The sequence below is a fragment of the Daucus carota genome, chromosome 1 (assembly GCF_001625215.2).
Source record: "Daucus carota subsp. sativus chromosome 1, DH1 v3.0, whole genome shotgun sequence".
NCBI classification, from domain to species: Eukaryota; Viridiplantae; Streptophyta; class Magnoliopsida; order Apiales; family Apiaceae; genus Daucus; species Daucus carota.
In genome coordinates, this window is record NC_030381.2 from 32,979,559 (window position 1) to 32,998,358 (window position 18,800).

Consider the following 18,800-nt stretch of genomic DNA (forward strand, 5'->3'; position numbering starts at 1 on the left):
AAAATCTGATAATTTTTTGATGAGTTAAATAATATATATAATATATAAAATAATATTTTTGTTAAGGTATAAATATAATCGATAAAAGTAAAACACCTCAATTTTCCACAAAGGTGTCATTCAGAAAGAAAAAGGCAGGCCCGTATATGTTGACAGCGTAATTAGTAAATAATAACAGCTTTATTTTTATTGATTTCAATGGCGAGTTCGAAGCTCCAGGCTCTATGGAATCACCCCGCTGGCCCTAAAACCAGTTAGTATCTTTAGCTTGCAACAATTATGTCAGAATAAATTATTTCTGCCTTTTATACCTGATTTTTTGTTATTTTTTTCATGTATAGATTAGTTTTACTGTTCTCGAATAATATGTTGATTGTATGTAGATGTTTAGCTATACTATACATACCCTGGTATCAGAATAGGATCTTTCTGTTTTTGGGTATGATAGTACATGTAAGTTGTTTGTTTGATTGCCTGGGTATGTTGGTCCCATCTTTTTTGATGAAAATAAGGACTTATTTAGGAATAAGATATCATATTTACATTTTTTGGTTTCTTGTAAGTTGTAGATTATTGTAATTTTACTCGAGGTTTGTCATTTTTTGTTGTAGTTCACTTTTGGGCACCAACGTTTAAGTGGGGGATCAGTATAGCTAATGTTGCCGACTTTGCTAAACCTCCTGAGAAGCTTTCGTATCCCCAGCAAATAGGTATTTGGCACTTAATATCGATGCCTTTTGATATGCACCCATATATTCATGATTTATATCGGGAGATCATATGCTTATTTGTGTTCCGCTTTACTCTCTTTTGACACTCGTTGTTTGCACTTTCTAACAACTGTTTTCGGACAGAGGATATTATATAGAATTTTGTTGTTTTTCTTAGTTAGAAAGATAAATATTGCTGTTTGCTATTTACTTGTATTGCTGGGAAACTGATTTTTTCTTTTGTAATATTTTTTTACAGCGGTCACAGCTACTGGAGTTATCTGGTCACGTTACAGTGTTGTTATCACGCCGGTGAGTATGATTTTACATTTTACTTGGTGTAGTCCAGCCAGCAAATTGAGCTAGACACAGTTTGCCATCTTTTTGTTATATTTTCTGCATTTCTGCTTCCATTTTGTTGGTTTTGTTCTTGTTGCTCCCTTTTGTTTAATATTAGATTTTCTTTAATGAACTTGTGATTAGGATACAACATAAATGATTCCTGGTTCTGCTCATAATGCTGAATTTGAATTGCAATTTTTTTGGGCGGAGGGACAAAAAGTACAATTGCCGGTTAGACTGAGACGCGGGCTATGACCTAGCTACCACCCTGTTGTAGTCTCTGTGCAATTCATAACAGTCAAAGAAACTTCGAGCAGGAAAATAGTCGTGTTTTCTTTTATAAAAGTAGTTAAAAAAAGAAAATGTTACTCAGTTTCAGGCTTTCAGCCGTCTGATATTCATATTGCCTGTTGTATATGACCATGGATATATTAATCACATTGAATTTAATATCCCACTGTAGTTTTCAACCTTTTTATACACTATATTATCTCTCCTCAGTCCCTTCATATGTATTTATTTTTGATTCCCTCCCCTGTATTAAATCTATACCTTTGTTATTTGTGTAACTCCTCCATTTGTTTAACAAACCTATTTTTCTGATCATGATTGCTTCTGGACTGCAGAAGAACTGGAACCTTTTTAGTGTAAATGTTGCAATGGCAGGAACAGGCATTTATCAACTTTCACGAAAAATAAGGTAAAGTCTTGTCTCGTCCAAACCGTTTTTCACCTTCTTCCTACCATATGTTTGTAGTTGAACTAAAATATAAGAATTATGATTAATATCTTATTCTATTTGGGCTTATCTGCCTTGTCATCGTTAGAGGTTAGTAAAATTTTGGTTTATCTTATCCTGCCTTATCGGGGATAAGGGGATTTAAGAGCATCCCAGCGCAGCCAGTTGCTGCCTCGCTCACTTGCTGCCTGGGGACTTTCAAAATGGGAACGGGCACATGCATGCTGCATTGGAGCAACAACATAAAAGAGGATGAGCCCAATGCAATAAGTTGAGCCTCGAAAGGGTTATAAAAAAAACACCCTGTCTTCTTTTCATTTTTGATGCTTTCACATGTACTTATATATTAAATTATGAACATACATATGTAATATATATTTTAATTTTGAATTAAATTTAATATTTTTGTTTAAATTAAAAATTATACTATATATATTTATTTATTTTAATTAAGTATAATTATATAATAGTGAGATATTTATGATTATATTATAAAGTGAAATAAGTTTTATATAAGAAAAGATGAAATTTGATGGGACCCATGTGTAAGTGGAAGTGGGCTTGTGCATTGTGTGATCATATTTTTTTTAAATCCACTTGATGCTTATGTGATATTTATGTGGCATTAAAAAGGACCCACATGTAAGTGGACTTGGGCTCGTGCATTGGGGATGCTCTAAGTATTGTTTTGAATAACTTCATAGATTGTTTCATGTTCTTCACATCTCAACTTTTAAATAGCTCTATACATATTAATGAAATCACACTCTCACCATTTCAGGCATGACTACTTTAAAGGGGAAGAAGCTGCTGTAGCTAAGGAATAGATATAGAATCTTTTCTGTTTGTATATCAGAGTGGTGGATTCAGATAGGTTTTCCTACAGTAAAAATTTGTTTGCAGAGACTGATGCTCGTCTACTTTACTTTGAATTGGGTTGGCATATGGAGTAGATACAAAACGATGTTTTATTGCTGCCTTTGACTATACATGACTACTATTCATGATCTTTGATGGCTTATAAATAGGCTCAATATTGCCATTTAAATTTTAAGTTTGATGACTATTGACTACTTGCACCGCAAATGGCTTCTCTTGAATTGAATGCAGAATTTCATATAATCTGTCTTTGATTCCTAATGTAATTGTTTCACCTAAGAAGATTTGCTAATGCAAGTAGATATACCGATTACTGTGTCTAATTTTGATGAGAATGGGTTTCTCTTCTTAGAGTTCAGATAGTCTCGGTCTCTTTTATGGTTTTGCCACTTACTGATGGACAAAATCCTTAAGCTTTCAATATGATTTGGGAAAAATGTGTATGATCTTCTACCAGCAAGTTTTACAGAGTTTTTGATTGGAGTTTTATAGAGCTCGTTTAGATAGAGATGTTTCGGTGAAAAGTTATGGATCAAACTATTATGCTTTCGCTATCAACAGAAGATGATAGAAAATGCTGAGCCATGTTTAAAAATGTTGATTTTTGTTTTTAAATTGTAGGCTAATTTTGTGAAATGCATTACAGAAGTTAAAATTTTTTAGGCTAATTTTATGAAATGCATTACCGAAGAGAAAAAATGATTTAAGTTTAGAACATAGGATTGAGCTACATTGATAAGCCAATTGCCAAATAAAAAATATATACACATCATGACTGGGAAGTTCTATCATGGAGACATCAAATATAGAAGCACAAATGCTAGGCAATCAAGATCAATTTGACTACTGGCGACATGAATTCAAGACAAACATGATACAAGAATTTTTGGTGTTTTTTTTTGAATCACGGGATTCAACAGTGGGTTTTATGCATTTGAATGTAAACTATTGTTCTTATCTATCAGTACAACAATTTGTTATAAATTACAAGCTCAGCAACAGCGCATCAGATGAAGGCTATATTTGTGGACTGGCTATAAAGATCTGCTTACGCTAGAAGAGCTTGATGGCTGAGGTGTTCAGAGCTTGATGGCTGAAGTAGAACACCTTTGGCATAAAACGCTTTGGCACACATTGATGACACATAAAATCTGTCCTATAATTTAAAATCTAACAAAGTTTGTACCTGTATCCCAAGATTGCTAGCACTATTTGATTACAACTTATCTTTAGTCTGATATGCACTTATTATGATAAGACTGCTAACCCAAACTTAAATCCAATGTGCTTTCATTCAAATCTTGACGTTCCTGTGGATTGTCCTTTATATCCTGCATTAAGAAAACAAATTACAGTTTAACATAAATTTCAGGGTGTGATTTACTCTAGTATGCTAATTTTAACAATAGCATTTTCTAGGTTTGCATTCTAACCAATTTTAAAGCTGAATGTTCATTATCCAACAGCAAGTAACAATTTACTCTAAGCTTACATGTTCCAAAATTAAGGATATAATGTCAACGATTAGAGTATAAGATTTCCAGCTGTAGAAATAAATTTCGTCGCGAACAGGAGCAAGATTCATGGAGGGGGTGAAACTGGAAACAACATAACAAACGGAAACAGTGAAGAATAGCAATCAGGCAATCACCTTGTTCTCTTTCGCTGGCACATCATTCATATCAGGTTTCTCATTAATACCATCACTTTTGGAATCAGGCTCTGCTGCCTCTGGTTTAGTCTCACTTGAGTTGGATTCATCCTCAGCATCAACCTCCTCCGCAGATTCATTTTTTTGTTCTTCCAGTGCAGCAGTCTGATGCAGCCATTCACCATTGAATCAATTACAAATGAAACATATTACGTCAAACGAAATAAGTAAGGTATTTGGCATGGCTTCTCATATGACAGGAATGTATCTTAAAATTAGAAACTAAAATATAAGGAATATTGTATGCAGTTTTTTTCTGTTTACTTGCAAGTTTCATTTTACACCAATTAGATTTCTGTAAAATGTGACATGTGAATTGCTTAGACATACTCGGAACACAAAAACACTAAAAGCACACAAACCAAAGAACCCCAATCCTAGTGGTTGTGGAGATTTTTGGAAAAATCCTGTGAGCGGCAGACATTTCTTGGTGGCCACCTACCAGTTCATAAGCACTCGTTTTACTGTCCCTCCGGTCTTTCCAATGACCATCACTCACTTGTAATCTCGGAATAACAAATCATAACGGACAGGACAAAGAAAAGACCCTCAATTCAGAAAGGAAACTTCAATTTTAACCTAACCTTATACAGTTCGTATTTAAATAATGCCTCATGCCAGATTCATATCTTTTGAAGCAGCAATGCAAGTAAAGGCCCAACAATTAAAACATTGTGTAATTCTTATTACATAAGACCTTAACACACTCTCATAGAATAAGATGCAAACCAAAACTATGACCTAACCCTACATCTTAACAATATCAAGAGGCCTGATTATAAATCCAACACACACACTTAAAATTCTTGAATCTGATTATGAAGGGCTTTATCTGCAAGACTTAGCCTAGCGGAACCTCCTCTCCTCTCGCATTTCGGTACCAAGAGGCTCCGGTTAAAACCTTAACTCAAATGTGCACAAGTACTGTAATCGAAAAATCGCAAGTCAAATAAGAACTAAACCTACCCATTACCCACAAATTTCAACTTTCACCAACAAATTTCAACTTTCACAAAAAACCAAACTCAGATACACCAAGACAACATAATCCAACAATTCAACAAATAATCTCAATCACAACAAGCATACAAGTATAACTAAAAATAATTTGATGGGCAGGAGCAAAAATTACCGGAATATACTTGAATCTGCGTCTAGGAAGCTCAGCTTTAGTTTTCTTGGAATCACTAACATTAACATCATAAGGAGTCCACTTATATAACAAGATACAAGAAGTAGTTCCATTAGTATTTTGAGGATGTTTGTTATTAGTAACTGGGCTCCACTTCTTCTTCCACTTTCGGACTGGACCGGTGAATACAGTGGCCGGTCCTCCGTAACGGGTGGATGAGCGGCCGAATCGAGCACCTACTCCTTCCATCAGTGAGAGACAGCAGATCGGAAGAGAGAAGTTTCGGTGGTAGATTAGTTTGGTCCAAGTTTTAAGTTGTTGGTTTCAGTAAATTTGGACCACTTAATAATGTCAGATCATTTCTTTTCTAAAATGAGTTGCCCTTTATGAAAAATAAGATTAGTTAAATGCTGTGTTTCGAAATTTGAATATTTATGATGTGGTTAGTAAAAATTTGGAGCATCCTCCAAAGTCCAGGCCTATGTAAATAAGTTCTTAACTTCAAATTTAAATAGCAAGATAAAAGCCAGAGTTTCGATGAGTATAAATTTAAGACTTCATCATCTCTGCTCTATTTTAAAGTGGGTGTTTGACAGCCACTTTTAAGCCGGGCTTCTCGGGTTATAAGTTAGAATCACTTATTCATGCCGTTTGTGTAAAAAGTCAAGAAGCACTTATAAAAAGCAAGGAATGCTAGTTTTTGTTTTAGGGATTCTACTTATTTCTCAGACACTTTAATCACTTATATGTCTTATCTTGCTTCTAACTTCTACTCCACCTACAGTAAGATATACTTATATTAGTTTCATCCAAACGACCCCAAAGAGCATCTACTAGCTCTTAATTTTTTATTTATGAATATAATATAAGTTTCCTTCTAACTTAACTCCAACCGTTCTCTCTCTTTACTTTTCCTTCTCATTTATATGAATAAAATATAAATAGAGAGGAAGTATAAAAAGTAGTAGTGTAGTTGTCATCTTTTTCAATGTAAAGAATATTTTCTAAATTATAAAAAATTTTCAAAAAATATATATATATATATCATCAAAAAATTCAAAAAGCTGGCTCTTTTTATCATCTAATTGTATATACATAAACTAAAATGCTTTCTATGAATTATCGTTACATAACCATATTTACTTAATATCTACATTATATAACCAAATAATTTTAGAAAAAATAGCATTACATTACTGATCAAAACCAATACTACGATCCCTGTTCCCTGCAGCAAAAGATGTATTTAGACAGACAAAACCAACACTAAAGTCTACTTGAGCAGCATTGCCAACTTTCCCACTCTCGATCCACCCAGAGGCGGATCTTAGAAGGGGCAAGAGGGGGCAACTGACCCCCCTTAAATTTTTTTTTTTAAAACATTATACGTATATTTAGGTTGTAAAATTGAAATTGACCCCCCTTAATTTTTTTGTGACCCCTTTTAATTTTTTTTACAAAAAATTGACCCCCCTTAACTTCATAGTCAGATCCGCCACTGGATGATCCACCCTTACTCCCACAAGCTTCTCTGCAAAAATACGACCGATTCGTCACCGCTTTAGGCGCGAATCCCACCGCCCTCTTCTTCTCCGATACCGAAACCGAATCCGAGCCCTTGAGTTCTGGAAATTCTTTTATCGTTCTCTTGTAACTAGAGGTGAACCATTTTGCGTGCATGTAAACGTAACGTCTCCAAGGTGGCACATGCATTTCAGATTTTTTCAGAGATTTTTTGATGGCTCGGCACATTAATTTCACAATCTGCTCAAGCGTTTCGATTTTTCCGACAAATATAGGGGGGAGGATGCTGAGTAATGAGGCGTATCGGGTGGTTGATCGTGCTAATTCGAATTCAGTGGCGATGGAAACCTCCACGATGTAGCGAGTCCCAGCTACATTGACATCGATGTACTCGTAGTCCCCGGGTTGTAGATGGGCTGCTTTTCCCCACTTTGATTTGCACAGACCTGGAGACAAATAAACAACTGATGTTAAAAACAAAAAAGTGCAAGAGAAAAATGCTTCTGCAGAGGCACAGCACAGAGTGTAATGACAATTTTGTAATTACTTGACATAATCTATGTCCCCTATGTTGTTGTTTATCTCTGACTCGGGAACGGGATTTGAGACACATTTTTAATCTATTATAAAATGAAATTTTATAAATTATTTTATTTTTTTCTATTAAACAAAAATATAATATTTACTTTCATTATCCCAGCATAATCTTTACATTAAGTTTTCATACGTATTTTGAGGTCCCATAAAGTATGTTTTTTAAAAGATCCATAAAGTATGTTTTTAAAAAAATTAAATAAACGTTATAAGATTATATTCTATAGGAGTCTAGACAAACATTGAACGTAAATAACTTGAGACGGACGGAGTATAAGTTATGAAATTATATTTTATATGTATTTAAAGTGCATGTTAAATAAAAAAATCGTAAAAAAATGTGTGACGGAAAAAATAACTTATACTTATTAACCCCAAAATATAATCCAATGAAAAATAACAATTTTATATGCATGTCAAGGGCCCGAATTACTTACCAGCATCGAAAGTCTCACGTAAACGGATCATCAAACATCGTTTAAACTCCGGCGAAGATCTATCAACTCCCACACACCGACAAGCCAATTCAACTTGTTCCTGAATCCGAAGCTGCACCTCATCATCACCACCCAAAAAACCACCTAACAACTCCACACAATTTTCCCAATAGTCTTCATTTTCATCACTAGTCTCATCCAATGCTTCATCCCTTTGATCCCGTATCTCTTCCCCTTCGATAAAAGAGTCGACGAGATCCGACAAATCAGTGAAACTCTCCGGCACAGGAGACCGCTCCCTGGCCGCAATGTCGAAAGCCTCCGCAACTCTCTTGAACCGAACCGCTGCTTTCGCCATTGTTAAAAATTTGTAGTGACCAAAGCTTGATTTATAAGAGTGTTGGACTTTGAAATGTTGTGAAGATGGAGAAAGAGTGTCCACATACACGATGATTTATAAGCATGGATATTGAATGGAGGTTTTGTCAAAAAATGACGACATTTTTCTATGGGCTGCTAATAATTAGGTGGTAAATTTATGAGGGCCATCATTATTTCTTTTCAGTAATGATTTGTTTTTCGGGATGGATAATTCAGGGGATATGCTCCTTCACTTTTCGTATATGCCGAGCATATATGTGTCTTAGTGTTTCGGATTAGAGGATGAGATGACAATTATGTGAAAATAAATTTAGGGGCCGTTTGGGTGAGTTTAAAATAAGTGTTTTTTGTTTAAAGTAAAAATGTGAAGTAGAAGTCAGAAACAAGTTAAAACTTATAAGTGATTAAACTGTTTGAGAAATAAGCAGAAGTCTTGAAACAAAAGTTAATAATTCTAATTTCTTTTATGCGCTTCTTTACTTTTTATACAAACAGTACAAATAAGTGCCTCTAACTTATAAACCTAGAAGTCGGCTTATAATTGCCAGCCAAACACCACCTTAGTGATTTACGAAAATTGGAAGAGATATTATTTTGTGTAACATTTCAATTTACTTGGATAATTCAGGGAATATTCTCTTCTTTTTAGTATATCCAGAGCACATATGTTACTGTTTTTGAGGAGGCTTTGCCGCTTTTTGTAAAGTGATTTTTAAGGGTAAAATTGATAATTTTTTATTAAAAATTTAATAAATATATTATTTTCAAAAGTGTGAAATTATATTTTAAAATTAATTAGTTACATATTACAATAATATCTTTTTGTATAATTTTTTTTTGAAACGAATTATGTAAAAGTTAAACAGAACAACAAGAAGAAGGTACAGTATATGTATGGATACCTGATAGGATTAGGATTGCACGTGGCGAAAAGAGAGTTGCACACTTTTGCATGCGACAGAATATGCTGAGAACCGACGACGAGAGCTACGTACTGGTGAGTAGGACTGTGGGAGTCTTGTTTCTTACAGCGTCCACATGCACTGAATCTTTGTTTTACTGCGTCCATTATACTACGTCAATGTATATAGACATAGTGTATGTGGACACGTTTTAGGCTTTGAGTACTAGATATTCTTAAGAGCATTCACAGGGGTTTAACGGTTCCCTCTTTTAGCCGTTCTCATTTGTAGTCACAGAAATTCTAAGTAATTTTTGGGAAAAAAAAACCGACCGCAGCACTCCAATAATATAAAACCAATTCAAGCTGTCCAAATTTTTGTTATAGTGTAATTGTAATATAATGCTCAAAACTAAGTAAAAACATGACCTGCACTTGTTTGGATAAATAATTATTAAATAATAAAAAATTGTGACTATTCAGAGTCATACTAGTCGATCAAAGCGGTCATGCATACTTTGTACTTTATCCATAAAATGCAAAAAAGAGATAAAACGACCATCGATTTTCACTTTAAATGGTCCGAGACATCAAATGATCTTCTATTTCTGTTTTGAGTGGGTTGAAGTACCAAAAAACCTCCCATTATGAATGATCTCAACACTTACTTCTATTTCCACTTTAAGTGGCCCGAGACACCAAATGACCTCCTATTTGTTTTAATTAATCCTCCCAGTATTTCAAAATATATATATTTTTTTTATAATTTTTGAAATTAGAAAACAAAGTGCATAGATATATTATTCTCGAAATATTGATTTAAAACATTTCAAAATGTAGGAAAGGGAATCAAGATTTTGTGTAATTGTTTTGCTGTAGGATCCAACTTCACATCTGGATCAGCTGTCCACTTTAATCAACTTGATGATTCAGGCTATCACCAGATTGTCACAATTTGTATTGGATTTATACTCCTAGCACACGTTCTGTGACATTTCATGTTTATAGATTTCACTCTTTGAGATTCACAAGGGCCATTATTATCATTTTAGCATATTCTATAATTGTTCTGCCAATGATAAATCATATATTGTGCACCAACAGTTATTGTGCTATTTAGATGCTAGACAGCTTCAATACCTTCAGCAAACAGTGATACACGCCTAAGCAAAATACGTAACAATATCAAACACGACCCGAGCTCGATTAGGGTGACAATAACAATATCAAACACTGAAACACGACTTGAAGTCGATGAGATTCAGATCAACATTTAAAGAGACGAATTTCAGAAATTCAAGATGACGACATATATAAGAAAGCAATCATTAAAATGGAAGGTCCAGCTTAGAGTATAATGTTAGACACGTATAATATCAGATGTGCCTGTCCATTCTCTACACAGAGCAGCTACATTTACACTGTAACAAGCATTTCTTGCAATCAGAGACCCTGGGGTACCCACCATCACAATCACACTTCTTGACACACTGCTTCTGGGACATACCTTTGTCCCATAAACACTGTGCCATGCATCGCATGATTGGTGCACATGCCGGACAATCTGATTTCATACGATTGGCAATGCAATCCTTGCACTCACTGCCATCGGCCGGACAAGCCAAAGCTGGCAAGCTTATTATCAGTGACATTATGAGAAATGTCACAAACACCGTCAGCAAGTTCTTCAGCTTCTCCATTTTTATCACACGACACTGCTTCTTATATGTATACCTGCTTATATATGGACACTGGGCAGTCTGATATTAATTGTAGTAGTTGGAAAACATACCTCATGACCAATATCATGGTTATGGGCTTCACCTTCATATACTGCCTCATTGATTGTTACTCAATCTCCTGTGCATCTTCCGGAGAGTTAGCTTTGCATTGGTATGCTCAATATCTCATCTTCTAAATTTTGAAATTTGCATCAGTAGCTTAGGCCACCCACAATGGATAGTAAGAATCTCCACATACGGGGAAAGATAAACATTGAAGACTGATGATAGATTGAATTCACTAATTTTACCTTTTCAAGAACCAAGCTTTTCTACCTAACTGTGTAGTCAGTTATTCAAGAAAATCTGTCTTCCTTCCTGATCAAGCCCTTACTCCCTTTCCCTGCCCCAACCCACGGCCACACACACACACACACAAAGTCTGAGACCACATTACTAGGCGGAGGATTTTTCAATTACAGATCTAGCAAGTAGCAAAAAGTTACAAAGAAGTCATACATTTCTCTGAAAGCAAAAACAGAAGTACAGAACTTTTACAACTTCAAGTAACTCTTTATGAACAGATAATTAAAAAGTATAGTAAACAAACACGTTTCAATCTTATTATTTCATCCAGGTCCATGTGATAATCTTACAATATATATGCAACACAGAGCTTTTACAACTTAAAGCAAATAACTCTTTATGAACGGATGATTTGTAAGTATAACAAACAAACACCTTTCAATCTTATTATTTCATCCAGGTTCATATAATCTCACAATATATATGGAACTAAAAGCCTAAATAAATGGCACATATATTCAGAAGCAACCAATCCATTGGCAAAATGCTAGTAATTCATAAAGACGCGGCCATCTCACTCCCCTTCGCTCAGGATTGGAACAATTAGTGGATTCATCTGTGCAAGGTAGACAATCGCCCACCTAGAAGACCAAATAGGTGATCAGACTTGCTCTATTAATATTATATATAACAGGATTACATAAAATTGACAAAACTGATTTTCCTAACTTCACATACAAGTAAATGTGGCAATAACAAGCTAAACCAATGACTGGTGGTACGGAGCTGTAATATAAGTTACTTACGTATGCATGTATCCTGTGAAAACATACTACCTTCAATTTAACAATATCAAAACTAATGTCAAGAGAATTATATAGTTCAGCCTAGTAACAACATCGGTTCGACAAGAAATTTACTTTTTGATGATGGAGAACTTCATTATCAGCTCACCTCGGTGCAAACTACAGTGTATACAGTAATGCAATGGGGAAGACAAAAACTACCTCCCGCGTAGGAAGGAATAGGATAATTTGTCCCAAGTCAAAATGATGCAGCACAAAAACAAAAAATTGGATGAGTACACTGACTTTGTGAGGTTTGGATGAGTATATGTAGAGAATGGAGCTCCCATTATAATTGGAGAAGATAATATACTTAGTTATAACATGCATAAACCATATGAGATATCGAGCTTCAAGATAGGTTAAAGTGCTGGACTGTGCATGAGCTTAACTGGTTTTAGACATATTAAAGAAGATAAAAAGACAGATCAACAATTAACTTATAATATCTAAAGTTGCTTGGCTGGTCACTGCAGACCGGCTATTTTGTAGAACTGCTAAACCCATTATTCCTGGACATATATATATATATATATATCCACAGTCCACGCCCATAAACTGTATAGTTTTTTCTTCATTAATTTTAAAATTTCACAGCGACTAAAATATATACCTATGGAGAACTAATAATTACCAAACTTCATAATTCTCTTCCGTGATGACTGTCTAACATATAAAGCATGTGTGTCCAACAGAACTAATGTGATAAAGCTTGTAGCGGTATTAAACAGCACAAACTTGTAGACAGAACAATAACACGCCTCTTTGTTATATAGTTTTAATCACTAGTACATTCTTTTTTAGTTGAGAATGAAAGGAACAAAGATAAAAAAGCATCCAGCTGAGCCCGTCATAATTTGAGAAAACTACATCAAACCAAGCATACCAGAACTGCGGAGCAGGGGGGGTCTAGCTGGGACAGTGTAATAAGAAAACTAATATGTGTGCAGACCTTAGTCACCTTACCTCTAGAGAAAAAGTAGAGAGGTGTTTCTGCAACACAGCTCAGAAATAACAAAAGCAGTGCCAGAATTCGCAGTGAAACACATTTTCATAGAAAAAGATGTTATTCGCCCGAGGCAGGATTTAATCATGTAAGAGATGTTGTGTATATCCAACTTCCTAGCCATAGTAAATAAGTACTTAAAAATACTTACATCATCCAGCAGCAAACTGTTGCAGTCATTACCAATGTCAAGTGGAGCCTGCAAATGCTCTAACGGTTAGCAGAGTGGGTATAAGCGGAAATTAGAGAAAGGTAACACATCAGCTTACAGTCAAAAAGGATAGAAAAAAAATCTATCAAGATAGGGTTTCGTAATACATCAAAACATTTGTTTAATGTCATGTTTCTTTAGAGCATTTCATAATTTATGCATGCATGATGCTTATACCTTTACGATAAGATTGCCACTCGGCTTTGTGAAGATCACACATTAGTTAGAGGCTCAATCATTTTCTTTATTAGTTTGTAAATTCGTACATGTCATATCCACTTCTGGTACTACATAAACAATAATGTATCCCGCAATGTTGGCTTAGGTATACTTGAAAACAGAAGGCCGCGTCCTCAATTCAGATGTGTTCAAAAAAGGAATTTTTGTAACTTAATATCGACACAAAGACTATTCCTGAATTCTGAAGAACTATAATAAGGTTCAGGTATAACTAAGGGAGCGTTTGGTTCATAGTTAATGAGACCTTAAACCCATGTGTTGGTGTTTGCCTGTTTGGATTAGCAATATTGTTGCATGGAATGGGAAACTCAATCCCACTTGGAGGGTAATCATTCCTTACACACCCCTTGGGATATCCATTCCCATTCCCAATTCCCCCACACACAATCCAAACGCCCCCTAATTGATATTTAAAAGCTACTAAAACCAGAATGTCCAAGTAAGTTTTCAGCTATATTAGCATCCAAATTTTAAGAAACTTATCTACTTCAAAGTCAATTGACGGCATATTCACCTTTAAAATTTTAGCCTATCAGTAGGCTAGCTGTTTTTTCTTAGCATCTGCAGTTGTATGCCGTGTTTCCAACTAAACAACTACAAGATGCTCTTAAGCAAAATAACATTCTTGTTCTAAAATTGCGATGCCAAAGGTATCAACATTCCAACTGCTCAAATCAAGTATACTTGTATTGTTTCTATCCAATACTCAAAATCCCAAAAGCTAAAATCTTCACCTATCCATCAATTTATAATTACAGATTCACTAAATGCAATATCATCTCCCCCAATCATCCAAACCAAAGCTTTCTTGAAATTTTAAATAGATGACTGCAATACATATACTAATACATATAACCACAAACAGAAATGCATGGTATTGCTAAACAAGATCATAACTTTATCCAATATAATGATACCCAATTCAAAGAAAACACAACCAAACAATCAAATTCCAACAATTGTGTGAAAAAATCTGATAATGATTTTTGATCAAATCAAGAATATATGAAGTTTATTTAGGGAAAAGAGTGCATACAGATTAGCAGAAGGGCCTTTGTTATAGCAGATTCTGGTAGAAAGACTAGCAACTAGGCCCACCAAAGCAAAGATGAGGGTCGTGACAGAGAAACCCATCTTCCAATTCAATCAATCAAGTCTGATCCAATAACTTTCTTCAAAGAGAAAGAGAACTGCCCATCTCTGGGGTTTTTAAATCTGGTAAATTATGGATATTAGATATATCATGTGTACGATCGACTTCCACTATTCTGATCCAAAAAATTTGATTGGGTCACTCGCAGTAAATTTGACTCAAATCGGTCGTTTGAAATTTTTTTATCAGAAAAATCACTCTAACATTAATCGAAATTCGTAGAGTATTATATGTTGAGTTTTCCACATTTTTTATAAATGATGTTACATTTAGATTCCAAATTCTGATATTTTAGATAATATTTTTTGATTTTTAAAAATTTATTTACTATTTTTTATTATTTAAATCAAATAAAACAATCAAAAAATTAAAATGAATAGTTGATAAAATTTTAAAAATCTAACAATATTATCTAAAATGGTAGAACTCAAAATCTTTCATTAGGATGTAGTCTCATTCATAAAAATTTGTGATACTCAATATATAATATTTTAAAAATTTCGACTAACGATAAATGATAAATTTTTTCAAATGCGGGACTCATTTGAGTCAAATTTGTAATGAGTGCTTATTTGAATTTTTTGAGCACAATCAGTTACCTGCTGAATATTTAACCCAATTTTTTATGCACAAAACTATCTAGAGATGGGGCAATAGCTTTCATAAATTTAATAAACATTTTATATATCTAATCCATTTTATTGTATTCAACAACTTAGTAAACAAGATTTAAATTTTACAAAATAAGAAAATAATAAACTATTAAATCTACTCCATTTATACTTTTAGAGTAGTGATTTATAAACAAAATTAATTTATTATTTAAGTTATAGCTCTCCATTTATATACTTTTTTTAAGTTCTGCAAAGTTTTATATTATTTCAAAATGTATCTCTAGAAAAATTATATTATGACAATGTGATCTTTTAGTATTTATTATATCTTGGTAAATATAAATATTGATAATATATATAATTATAATAGAAATTAGTGGAAGTAAAAAAATATGATTATCCATATAAATCCAAATTGTAAAACTAGTGGTCTCAAATCTTGGTTTTCACACCCGTTACGAATATAAACGTAAATCCTATTCATAGCAAAAGAAACAAACAATATTGTCTCCTCTACATCAATGGCTTTAAAACTTAACCACCTTGTTATTACACTAGCAACTCTTGCTATTATCATCCATTCAGACCATTCTTCCGCTATTACAGAGCCCCAAAAAACACTTGTTAAATGGTGGAAGCCAATCACAAGTACAAAGGATCCTAAAATTCAACAAATCGGAGAAGCTGTTATAAACAGGTATAACAATATAAAGAACGCTAGCTTGGAGTATAAAGGAGTTGTAAAAGGCGAAACTCGTGTGATTGTTGATGGCATAAATTATCGATTAATTATTGCTGCTGAAGAGATCGGTGTATTGAGGAATTATGTTTTCATTTTTTTCTATCAGCCTGTGACTTGTACCGGAAAGGTGATTTACTTTAGACGTTTGTTAAACTAGTCATATGTATGTTATATGGTGGAAAAATGTCTTATATTTGCTTTTAAGTTCTATGAAATACACAAAAACATTGGAGTATTGGAGTATAAGTCTTAAAGTTTTAGTTTAATCATAAATAATATATTTGATTATACAAATTTATATACAATCTATCATTTATAAGTTGTCTTGCACATAATTGTCTATCAGTCGTTAATATCTTTCAACTTTAACAAGTATTAACATTATTGTTCTGCTTATTAGTTATATTGCAGAAAATAGATTCCTGTAATTTATAAAAATCATTATTCTACCTTAAATTACAATGTTTGTGTTGTGTAGAACATAATGTGCATGTTATTAAATGTTTACGAATATTATTGAAAAAAAATATTGAAATTTAGATGAATAGATTACATTTTATCCAACTTTGTACTCCAATACTCCAATATTTTGTGTACTCCATAGAACTTTACTCTTCATTATAATAATTAATAAATCTACATATTGGATTATTTTAAATGTTGGATTTGTTCTGTTGAAAAAAATCTTTATGTGAATTTTTAATTGTCATTTATTGATTTTATTTTGGCCAATTAGAAAGGTTTGTGGAGACTGTATACGAAATTTATAATCTATACTATACTATAATAAGCCAACATAGGTTTAATTTGTAGTCGTACAAAATTTTGGTTTGGTCATCTCCGTTGTAACTACAAGTCTATCACATGTAAACTTCTCTTGCTCTTACAACATTAAAAGAATTTTATACCATTTAAATTACAAACACTTGAGATGTAGTAGAGGATAAAAACACCATTATTATTCTTTTAAATATAATTTATATACTATATTATAATAAACCGACATTGGTATAATTTGTAGTTATCCAAAAAATATAATCTGTTGGTAAATATAATCGGGTTAAAATCCAATTCATCAATTCTAAAATACTATTAAAATGATGTTAAAATTTAAATTATAATTAATAAATTACGAATTTTATATCCGCCCGTGCTTCGCACGGGTTAAAGGCTAGTATTGTTTAATAAGATATTGCTCTTTTTTTTAGTGCAAAAGTGTAGTGAGAAGTTTAGTACTCCTTGGTCATTCCGTGTCACGGGATAATATTCCGGTAAAATATAATTGTGTGATTATTTTTAACATTATCTTTAAATTAAAATTTGAATGTTGAGTTTTTATTCAGGATTTTTTTGTAAAAATTAAGTTATAAAAACAACATTTTATAACTTGTCGAGTAGTTAAAAAAATCTATAAAATTAAAAAGGACAGTATCAAAGTAGAACGAATAGACGTTTCGAATACGAGGCATATTTCAAAATCTTATGACACGATTTACATCTAATATTGACGAAAATAAATATATCACTATTACATAGTTGTGCTTATTTATTTATTTTTAGTAAATATGGTGTCAATGCTTAACTTTAAAGTGTGTTCAAGAGAAAAACTTAGAAAAATGTTTTCTCAAAAGAAAATAAAATGAAATAGAATTTATTTCGTATCTACGGTGATCAAATAAAAATCAAACCTAAAAATACTGGACATTGAAAAGCAGACGAAGTAGCTCAGAATCTTGCTAGGATCCTTGTGAGCTTGATTGTTTTATTATATTCCGGTCTCCTCAGTCATGTTCGTTGAAGACATTATTATGGGATGTTTCGGAATTCTAACGAAATTCTCATTCTCAGAAAAAGAGTACTAGATTTTCAAAATAATAAAAAAACATTAAAAATAGACCTACACGTCCAAAAAAATTGGGAAGTATAGGTTGCACAGACAGCTAGACCAACACCTCCGATAATGCCTACATATCCTCAACCCAAATGTCCAAAACTAACAACAACCTCTTCTCTAATGGCTCAAAAATATTACATTCTCATCCTCCTCCTTTCCCTTTCTTCCATTCCTGGCCATTTTTCCGACTCGGCCGTCGGTCGAAAAGGCCTGGCAGGCGGGTGGCAAGCCATCAAGAATGCAAACGATCCGATCATTCAAGAAATTGGAAAATTTGCAGTTGCAGCATTCAACCTGGTCCACAACAAAAACTTGGTGTTCCAGGGTGTCATTAAGGGTGAAACTCAAATTGTGGCGGGCACAAATTTTCGGCTAACGATTAGTGTTAAAGACATGGATGTTTCGATGAATGTTTCGATTAATTATCAGGCAACGGTTTTCGACCAGCCCTGGACTCATACCAGGAATCTTACTTCCTTCAAGCCCATGTAGAATTTGCATGTAATGTGGTAGATTTATTTGCATGTTGATTGTTAATGTTTTACTCATTAAATTTATTTAGAAAGCTCGAGGTTGTGTATATGTAATAATTTCATAATAAATTAGTTATTTCGAAGATATTCTTTTAATTGTTAACAAAATGTGTTTCTGGGGTCCTGGCAATGGCCGGGGTTGCTTAGTGCTTCCACAACCATCTATTTCTCAGCCGCTAAAAAAC

The 18,800-nt window shown here is 33.5% G+C and overlaps 4 protein-coding genes across 4 annotated transcripts; 1 reads left to right on the forward strand and 3 right to left on the reverse strand.

Annotated features, from left to right (window-relative positions):
- Window positions 1–107: 107 nt before the first annotated feature.
- LOC108215436 (mitochondrial pyruvate carrier 4) lies at window positions 108–2,845 on the forward strand. Its single transcript, XM_017387943.2, has 5 exons — window positions 108–253; window positions 612–710; window positions 970–1,022; window positions 1,679–1,752; window positions 2,573–2,845. Exons 1-5 carry the CDS (start codon window positions 199–201, stop codon window positions 2,616–2,618), a joined length of 327 nt encoding a protein of 108 aa, XP_017243432.1. The 5' UTR covers window positions 108–198; the 3' UTR covers window positions 2,619–2,845.
- A 643-nt stretch (window positions 2,846–3,488) lies between these two features.
- Window positions 3,489–5,913, reverse strand: LOC108209533 (uncharacterized). The gene is made up of 3 exons (XM_017380493.2): window positions 5,514–5,913; window positions 4,322–4,486; window positions 3,489–4,001 (listed from the first exon to the last, which is right to left on the reverse strand). Exons 1-3 carry the CDS (start codon window positions 5,760–5,762, stop codon window positions 3,933–3,935), a joined length of 483 nt encoding a protein of 160 aa, XP_017235982.1. The 5' UTR covers window positions 5,763–5,913; the 3' UTR covers window positions 3,489–3,932.
- Window positions 5,914–6,584: 671 nt separating this feature from the next.
- On the reverse strand, window positions 6,585–8,561 carry LOC108198905 (uncharacterized). The gene is made up of 2 exons (XM_017366679.2): window positions 8,069–8,561; window positions 6,585–7,483 (listed from the first exon to the last, which is right to left on the reverse strand). The coding sequence occupies exons 1-2, from the start codon at window positions 8,424–8,426 to the stop codon at window positions 6,888–6,890; spliced, it is 954 nt and encodes a 317-aa protein (XP_017222168.2). The 5' UTR covers window positions 8,427–8,561; the 3' UTR covers window positions 6,585–6,887.
- Window positions 8,562–11,672: 3,111 nt separating this feature from the next.
- Window positions 11,673–14,928, reverse strand: LOC108227727 (V-type proton ATPase subunit e2). Its single transcript, XM_017403069.1, has 3 exons — window positions 14,716–14,928; window positions 13,380–13,427; window positions 11,673–12,018 (listed from the first exon to the last, which is right to left on the reverse strand). The coding sequence occupies exons 1-3, from the start codon at window positions 14,811–14,813 to the stop codon at window positions 11,952–11,954; spliced, it is 213 nt and encodes a 70-aa protein (XP_017258558.1). The 5' UTR covers window positions 14,814–14,928; the 3' UTR covers window positions 11,673–11,951.
- Window positions 14,929–18,800: the final 3,872 nt, after the last annotated feature.